The 9,638-nt window shown below is 41.9% G+C and overlaps 1 protein-coding gene across 1 annotated transcript; it reads right to left on the bottom strand.

Annotated features, from left to right (window-relative positions):
* Nucleotides 1–6,042: 6,042 nt before the first annotated feature.
* LOC147092624 (putative G protein-coupled receptor 139) lies at nt 6,043–7,476 on the bottom strand. Its single transcript, XM_085975652.1, has 2 exons — nt 7,407–7,476; nt 6,043–6,947 (listed from the first exon to the last, which is right to left on the bottom strand). Exons 1-2 carry the CDS (start codon nt 7,474–7,476, stop codon nt 6,043–6,045), a joined length of 975 nt encoding a protein of 324 aa, XP_085831778.1.
* Nucleotides 7,477–9,638: the final 2,162 nt, after the last annotated feature.

Raw genomic sequence — 9,638 nt, 5'->3', positions numbered from 1 at the left:
TGATGTGGGGTCTAGATAATGTGGTTAGAAAAGGACATATTTCCCTTAGCAGAGGGGTCAAAAACCAGGGGGCACAGAATTATATTAGTTGGTGCAAGATTTGAAGAGAAAGGTCTTCACCCAGAGGGTTGTGGGGTCCTTGAACTCGCTGCCTGAAAGGGTGGTAGAGGCAGGAACCCTAACCACATTTAAAAAGTACTTGGAAGTGCACTTGGGCTGCGTTAACCTGCAGGGCTGCGGACCAAGAGCTGGGAAGTGGGATTAGGCTGGATAGCTCTTTGTTGGCCGGTGTGGACACGATGGGCCGAACTGGCCACCTTCCGTGCTGTAACTTTATATGATTCTATGATTCTAGGAGGGGACAGATAGAGTGACTAAGGTGACAGCAGGGAAAAAGAGCAATATGTCAAATCTCAAGGCAGTATATTTGAATATGCAAAGCATTCGCAAAAAAATAGGTGAATTAATAGCGCAGATAAAAATTAACAGGTTTGATCTAATAGACATAATGGAGACATGGTTGCAAAGTTGCCAACGTTGGGAAAAAAATATTCCAGGATACATAACTTTTAGAAGGGATAGGTTAAATGGAAAAGGATGAGGGGTAGCCCTGATAATAAAGGATGGAATACAGACAGCAGAGAGCAAGAACCTTAGCTCTGAAAATCAATAAGTAGAATTAGTTTGTGTGGAGCTAAGAAACAGCAAGGGGCTGAAAAAATTGGCGGGAGTTGTTTATCGGCCCCTAAACATTAGTTGTAATGTAGGGCAGAGTATAAATCAGGAAATTAGAGGCGAGTGTAGCAAGGGTAATACAGTAATGATGGAGGACTTTAATCTACATATGGACTGGGCAAACCAAATTTGCAGTAACAGCTTGGAGGATGATTTCATGAAATGCATGCAAGATAGTTTTCTAGATAAGTGTGTTGAGGAACTGATGAGGGAACAGGAACTTAGAGCTAGTACTGTGCAAGGAGAAAGGATGAATTAATAACCCTGTAGTAAGGGAGCACTTTGGGAAGTGTGACTATAATAATGACATTTTTATATTGAGTTTGAAAGTGAGTTAGCTAAATCCGAAACTAAGGTATGAGGGGCGAGTTGGCTAAGGAAGATTGCGAAAATACATTAAAAAGTATGACAGTGGACGAGCAATGGCTAGCATTTAGAGAATTAATACATAATTAACACCAAATATACATTCCATTAAGGCACAAAAACCCCAAAGGAAAAGTGGTCCAACCGTGGCTAACTAGAGAAGTTAAAGATAGTATTAGGTCAAAGGAAGTGGTTTTTAATGCTGCCAGAAAGAGTAGTAAGTCTGAGGATTGGGAGGATTTTAGAATTCAACAAAAGAGGACCAAGAAATTGATGAAGAAAGTGAAAATAGAATATGAAACTAAACTAGCCGAAGACATAAAAAGAGTCTGTAAAAGCTTCTATAGATATGTAAAAAGGAAAAGATTAGCGAAAGCAAATGTGGTTCCCTTACAGACTGAGAGAAGAAAATTTATAATGGGTAGTAAGGACATGGCAGAGAAATTAAACAAATATGTTGTGTCTGTCTTCACAGAAGAAGAGGCAAAAAAACTTCCCGGAAATAGTGGAAAACCAGGGGTGTAGCGAGAATGAGGACGGAAGTTTATTAGGATTAGTAAAAAAATAGTATTGGAGAAATTAATGGAACTGAAAGCCGATAAATCCCATGGATCTGATGGCCTGCATCCTAGTGTTGGCAATAGAGATAGTGAATGTATTGGTTGTCATTTTCCAAAATTCCAGAGAGTCTAGAATGTTTCCCGCGGCTTGGAAGGTAGCAAATGTAACGCCACTATTTAAGAAAGGAGAGAGAGAGAAAATGGGGAACTACAGACTAATTAACCTGACTTCATTAGTAGGGAAAATGCTAGAATCTATTATCAAGAACGTGGTAACAGGGCACTTAGAAAATAATAATAGGATTGAGCAGAGTCAACATGGATTTATGAAAGGGAAACCGTGTTTGACAAATCTTTTAGGGTTTTTTAGGTTGTAACTAGCAGAATAGATAAGGGGGAACCATTGGACGTGGTGTATTTGGATATTCAGAAGGCATTCGATAAGGTGACACACAAGCGGTTATTAAAAAATTAGGGCTCATCGGATTGGGGGTACGATACCAGTATGGATTGAGGATTGGTTAATGAACTGAAAACGGAGAGAAGGAATAAATCTGTCATTTTCGGGTTGGCAGGCTGTAACTAGTGGGGTACCGCAAGGATCAATGCTTGGGCCACAGCTATTCACAATCTACATCAATTATTTGGATGAGGGGACCAAATGAAATTGATACAAATTTACTGATGGTAAATGGAATATAATGTGGAGAAATATGACGTTATCCACCTTTGTAGGAAAAACAGAAAAGCAGAGTTTTTTTAAATGGTGCGAGATTGAGAAATGTTGATGTTCAGAGTGAACTGGGTATCCTTGTACACGAATCACTGAAATTTAAAATGCAGTACAGCAAGCAATTAGGAAAGCAAATGGTATGTTGGCCTTTTTTACTAGAGGATTTGAGCAGAAGAATCAAGACGTCTTCCTGCAATTATATAGAGCCCTGGTGAGACCACTCCTGGAGTATTGTGTACAATTTTGGGCTCCTTACCTAAGGAAGGATATACTTGCCATTGAGGGATTGCAATGAAGTTTCACCAGACTATTTCCTGGGATGGGGGGATTCTCCACTGAGGACAGATTGAGTAGACTAGGCCTATATTTTCTAGAATTTAGAAGAATGAGAGGTGATCTCATTGAAACATGCAAAATACTTACAGGGCTTGACAGGGTAGATGCAGGGAGGATGTATCCCCTGGCTGCGCAGTCCAGAACCAGGGGTCACAGACTCAGAATAGGGAGTCAGCAATTTAGGATTGAGATGAGAAGAAATTTCGTCACTCAGAGGTTGGTGAAACTTCGGAATTTTCTACCCCAGATGGCTGTGGACGATGAGTGGTTGAGTATATTCAGACAGATATCGATAGATTTTTGAATATTAAGGGAATCAGGGAAGATGGGGATAGTTCAGGAAAGTGGAGATGAGGTTTGTAGATCAGATACGATCTTATTGAATGGCGGAGCAGGCTCGAAGGGCTAAATTGCCTACTCCTGCTCCTATTTCTTATGTTCTATTGTTCTTATGAATGCAAGCTAAGTAAGCGCTTCCATCATTTTCCGATAATCCGCCCACTGTTTGTGTGAGATTCCGGCCGCGTGGCTGCTCTGGGAGATCCCATTGCTGAAGCAGACAAGTGGAAAGTAGTTAAGAAAGTATTAGTGGATGTGGAATTTAAATTCATTCATCCATTGAGAACAGGAGGCACCGTGGGTAGACGTCATTATGTAGGGAGCAATATTAAGGATAAAGTAAAAGCTTTTAAATTATCCAAAAATGCTGGCAAGTAGATAGTAAGGACTAGCAAAGACTGCTTGGTAAATATTCGGAGTAGTTCACAAGTGAAGCACTAAAGGAGGGCTTGTATGATCGGCAGTGATCAACCGGTTTTTAAGTACAATTACAGTATTCAACCAAACAACATGAAAATCTGGAATCTAGGGACACAGACACCGCGAGATAAAGGAACGGTAACTGTCAGGAATGACAGTTTACTGACACTGTTACAAGTTTCTTCAATTAGAGAATATTTTTGAGGATCTGACAGCGGCTGAAATAATCGCAGTGTTTAAAATAAGGCCAGGAGAGATCCAATGGGTGAGCACCTGGGAGGGGTGCAATGTAAAAGGGAATTCTATTGGTGTAAGGGACGATATGTCATCTTTAACTAACCTGCTTCGGTTTCTGAAACACATCACTGGCCTGTAGGGCAGGGGAAATGCAATTGTAATCACACAGTCGCATTGAAGCAGCAGACAAGGACCCACATCTACAAATGGCGAGGAATTATGGGATGGGCTGGGAGATCTGGCACTGCACAGAGAGCTCATTACAAAATGTAAGAAGGTTATTGACAAATCGGAACCTGTAAGGGAGGGGTGACTATTGAACATCTGGGATCTTCCTTGATGCCAGTTTATTTATAATCTTTGTTCAATAGAAGCTCAACGGGGATGTGTGTATCTTACAACCAGAAAAATTGGTAATAATACCAACAGAGGTAACTCTGTAAATCCATTGAAATGTAATGGGTGGGAGTAGTTCAATTGCCGCATTCTATCTGGATTCTTTGACACAGCAATCAAAAATTATCGACACTCTTCACCTCTCATTCCACAGACAATTACTTCCTCGTTTTGAAATATTCACCTAATTTTACCTTAACTATTCCCTGAGTTAAAAAAATCCAAGCTCCAGCAAACCTTTGCAGAAAGAACGTTCTGCTAATCTCTGTGCTCATTCGTTTTGGGACAATTTGAAGTCGATCACCCTTTATTGCTTGCTCCCCAATTAGATGGAATAATCTCTCCCTCTTCACTCTGCCAAATTGTTCATAATTATTAAAAGCTCTATTAAATCTGCTCTTAGATTTCGCACCTCCAGTGAAAATAGTCCCAATATCTTGCCCCTCATCACCAATATAGTTCTGATCCATGGCACGGTCCTGGGTTATTTACATTGCCTAATCTCAGTGGAGTTAATGGCCATTCCACAATGAGGGTTTGAATCTGTACCTGGTTTTCCAACGATGGCCTCGTCAGCATTTTGTTAAGGTTCATCAAAACATATGTTTCTTGTGATCTATGCTCATGTCTGCAAAACACATATTTCTGTTGGTTTCCCCATGGATTTATCCACCCACAGGCATACTTTCTTGGAATAAATGTTTTGGATCTCTATCGCTGTTCATCCAAACCCGTGGTGTGGAGATGCCGGAGTTGGACTGGGGTGGACAAATGTAAGAAATCACACAACACCAGGTTATAGTCCAACAGCTTTATTTGAAATCACAAGCTTTCGGAGCGCTCAATTTCAAATAAAGCTGTTGGACTATAACCTGGTGTTGTGTGATTTCTTACATTCATCCAAACCCTGCAGCTCCTTCCCATTGAGAGTCTGCACCCATTCCTTGGCGTTTCTGAAAGGTTGAGGCGAGATCAACGATGAACAATTTGTAACTGATTCTAAGTTGCTGGGATTTTTCAATTATTATTTGGAAAAATATGCAACCGCATAACAAGATGGTAATTTCCAAAGATTCTTTCTGACCATTTGCAAATGTTAAGCCAAAGACAAGAATGCTTTACATCACTTTCATTTTACCTGATTTCAGGCATTGTTTTTAACAGGTCTCTTGCAACAATTGTAATAGTTTAGAACGTTATGAATAAACATTAATTCTTACATTCCTTAACATTTGTTTGGGAGACTGATTGAGACAGAATAGCAATAATATTACCCATGATATTTTTATCGACAGCACTGAACAAGAGCAGACACCATCTATGTGCTGAGTGAGAGACACCAGTCAGCGCACAATCGAGATTTTAAGTCAGTATCTGGGACAACAGAGGTGAAAGGTCACATCGATGAGCCGAGATCCGAAAGTTTCCTCCATTCGAACACTGATCACGTGAAAATCGTCAATGAGGAATGGAGTCCGATAGAGAGATCCCCACCTACAATATTCACATCAAACTTCCAGGAAAGTTACCAATATCGGCGATCGCAAGACTTTTGATTGTTTCGGCACAGAATGAAACTTTATTGATGATTTTAAACAGGTGCGCCCGATCCCAATACCTGCAGTGTAAGTTGGATTCCTCTGTTGCCCAGATGTCCGACTCCACTGCTGAACCTCAACATTGTTATCTATGATCCCTGAACTTGAAATGTGCTAAATTAGCAGGAATAGGTTATGATTACTCAGCAAAAGCACCGTAAAACTAACGCAAAGCCGACATCAAACGCATGCTGCAAAATGGAAAAATGTTTACAAAAGAACTCACATTTCCAGAAAGGAGGACGTTCTACGGTGGAAAGGACGTTGAAATTGAGCTTCAGTTTTAAAAAAAAGCTTTCGTTTTACCTGGTTATTCTTACTCTCATTTTCTAACTAATCTCAGAATTAGTGTCCAGGGGGATTTCGCCACATTCTGCAACTCTTCTCTGAATTTGCTCTGCGTCGCTGCATAAATACACGGGTTTTGAAAGCAACTCAAAAACTTCAACAACGCCCCGGTTTCAGCGGCGATATATGCAGGATTTGTGTGGTCGCCTCGGTAATTAGTGCTGTTTATCAGTCTGGTAGTTACAATACTCACGGCATTTGTCAGCCACATCAGTATAAAACTGCCCGAAATAGTGAACAATAAAATGATGGATTTCCTTCGGTTCTCCATCTCTGTATCAGTGTGATTCTCACTCCTGTGACCTCGGAGTCCCCTGCGGGATCTGCTGGCCACCAAAATACGTCGACCGGTTAAAGAATTAAACAAGGCGATTAAAGTAAAAGGAATCCAAAAGACCGAGGCGCTGTGAAACCAGATGAAAGCTATGCCTGGAGCTGAGGTAAAAAAGCCTACACTTTTCCGGCAGCCCCACTGCACCTTGTTAATTATTTGCTGAGGTTCCACTGCAAACAAAGCGGGGATGTCCTTTAAAAAGATGAGGACCGTGAACGATGTTATAACCGCGGCCGCAGCTCTCTCGGTGCAATACTTTGCTTTTAACCTCTCGCAGCAGATAACAACACATCGGTCAAATGTGAAGAAGACGGTGAACCAAACAGACAAATCGAGGGTGACACCAGTCATATATAGAATGAACTTACACACTGGAGTCTGGGACAGGAATGAAACTGGAAAGTGATAACTAAAAATATGATACACTATTACATTAATGATGATGACCATTAGATCTGCTGTTGCCATGGCCACCATGTAGACAGAGATACACTTGGAAAGGCCGCAGTTTCCTCGGGAGAGAATTACCATTGTCACGAGGTTCGCTGTAAGAAAGAGAGAGGAGAAAAATAATGTTCCAGTGTCTGAATGAAATATATAGGGCAATACTTGTGGAGAGCATTTTACTCTATTCAGTGTGATTATAAGTACGGAGCAGCGTGAGAACAGGATTGGTATTGGAACCATTATCTGGGAATCGGACTCATACATTTTAATGAGCTGCTGCAGCGCTCACTCTGCACGGGGCTGGGGCTGGAGGGGCGGGAAGACGGTCCGAAGAACCGCCAAAGTCCTTGTGTAGCTGCTTCAAAGAACATTGTAAAATCAGTGAGGTTATTGGGTTAAGGGAAGCACGGAAAGTATAAATAGGCGGTTCACGAGTTGGTTCCAGTCACTTCCGACTAATTAATACTGACATCTAATTAACAACTTACCTTTTCCGACCAGGCTGACCAGCTACACAGTTAATCCTGATCAACGGTAAACCGGTTACAATGGCTCACCGGGGACAGCGACTGCTGCGAGAATCGGGTAATAAATCTCTGTTATCTGCAGCATAGTTGGTTGACCCATTTTCTATGTGAATGGAAGAATTCTGTGTCAGAGCTGAAAGACTCTGACTGGCGCCCGGCTGAGGCAATGGAAGGGAACCTATATTTATCCACACATCAATCCTCCAGCGAGTCAACCAGGTTAAATCATAATTAACAATTGTTACAGTCATTGAACAAATAGACTCAGGTAAATTGTTTTTCATCTGATACGTCAGATTAATAGAAATAGTTGAAATTGTTATGGGAAAGTTTATCAAATAAAATATAATTAAATCATTCTTTACAATTAAAGTGTTCAATCTCTCAGTACTGCTGCTGCCTCTGTTACTACAGGAGCAATGAAGGCAGGCCCCTAGCCCTGCACGTCCTGACCCTATACTTGACTCAGTTTTGTTGCTCCAAACCCTCCAGAACAGGCGGTGATCAAATCTTGCGGTATTGGTGATGACTACAGCCATGCGGTATTAAAGGTAACCGCGTTCCTCTGGTAGCTGTAGTAAAGCTACACTTACACAAGAGGTGAGAGTGCTCCTCCTGTACTTGTGGCAGCCCTACACTTAAACTAGAGATGACTGAGTTTCTCTGGTACTATTGCTGCCCCTGCACTTACACTAGAGTAGACAGTGCTCCTTCAGTACTGGCGGTACACCTGCACTTACACTGGAGGGGAAAGTGCTGCTTCAGTGCCAGTGGTGCCCCTACACGTACACTAGAGGATACAGTACCCCTTCAGTACTAGTGGTGCCCCTACACTTACACTAGAAGAGCAGTTTACTTCATTACTAGTGGTGCTCCTACACTTACACTCGAGGAGAAAGTGCTCCTGCAGTATTGTTGTTCACTACACTGATACTCAATGACCTTGCTCCTGCGGTGCTCGATATATCCTTGCACTTAGACTACTGCTGGACGTTAACGTCCTGTTATAGTGGTTCCCACACTTACACAAGCAGTGCTCCTTCTTCTATGGTACGAGTGGTAACCCTACATATATACTAAAGGTGTCCATGCTTCAGCAGTAGTAGTGGTAACCCCAAACTTTCAATGGTAGTGACAGTGATGTTCTGGTATAAGTGATAACCTACAATTAATCACGAGCTGACCATCCTCGACAGGTGCAAGTGTCACCCATACACATACAATAGAGGTGCTCCTCCTGTACTATTGGTAATCCTATACTTCTATTAGAGGTGAACACGCTACTCCGTGTCTAGTGTTACCCTACACTTATACTAGGTGTGAACATGTTCCCCCTTACTAGTGGTACCCTTACACTTACACTTATAGTGAAAATGCTCTTATGGTATTAGTGGCAGCCTACATTTACACAAGAGCAGACAGTACTCCTCCTGTACAAGCAGTACCCCTACACTTACACTAATGCTGAACGTGTTCCCTACACTTTAACCAGCGGTGATCCTGCTTCTACGGTATAAGTGGTCACCCTACAAATATATGATAGGTGACCGTGCTTCACCAGTAGTAGTGGACTCCCCACACTTACAATGGTAGTGAAAGTGATGTCCTGGTATTAGTGATAACCTACAATTAATCACGAGCCGACTGTCCTCGACAGGTGCTAGTGGTACCCCTAAACATACACCAGTTGTGAACGTGCTCCTCTGGTAATAGGGTGTCTGCACTTACACCAGATATGACACTGCTTTTCCTATGCTATAGCTGATTATATTCCTATTCGAGGCCCCAATCTTGTTATATGGACGGAGACCAATCTATTGCACTACTGGTGATGAATCTGCTGTTGCAGCACCAGCGATATACCTGCAGCTGGGACACAAGAAAGAAAACAAGAATATAAGAAATTAAAAGGGTGCTAGATAGAGTGGACAGGAAGGGCCTATTTCATTTAGCAGGGAGGTCAATAACCAGAAGGCATAGTTTTAAGATAAGTGTTAGAAGGATTAAACAGGAGAGGATGATAACTGTTTCCAGCCAGAGGGTGGTGGGGGTCTGGAACTCACTGTCTGAAATGGTGGTAGAGACAGAAAATCTCATCAATTTTAAAAAGTACTTGGATATGGAATTGATGTGCCATAAACCACAGGGCAATGGACCAAAAGCTGGAACGTGGGATTAGGCAGGCGAACTCTTTCTCGGCTGGCACAGACACGATGGGTCGAATGGCCTCCTTCTGTACCGTACATTCTCTGCCGTACATTA

This window comes from Somniosus microcephalus, unplaced genomic scaffold (genome assembly GCF_052327205.1).
Source record: "Somniosus microcephalus isolate GS21.2 unplaced genomic scaffold, FLI_Smic_1.0 unresolved_chr2, whole genome shotgun sequence".
NCBI classification, from domain to species: Eukaryota; Metazoa; Chordata; class Chondrichthyes; order Squaliformes; family Somniosidae; genus Somniosus; species Somniosus microcephalus.
This window is presented reverse-complemented; position numbering and strand designations above follow the sequence as displayed.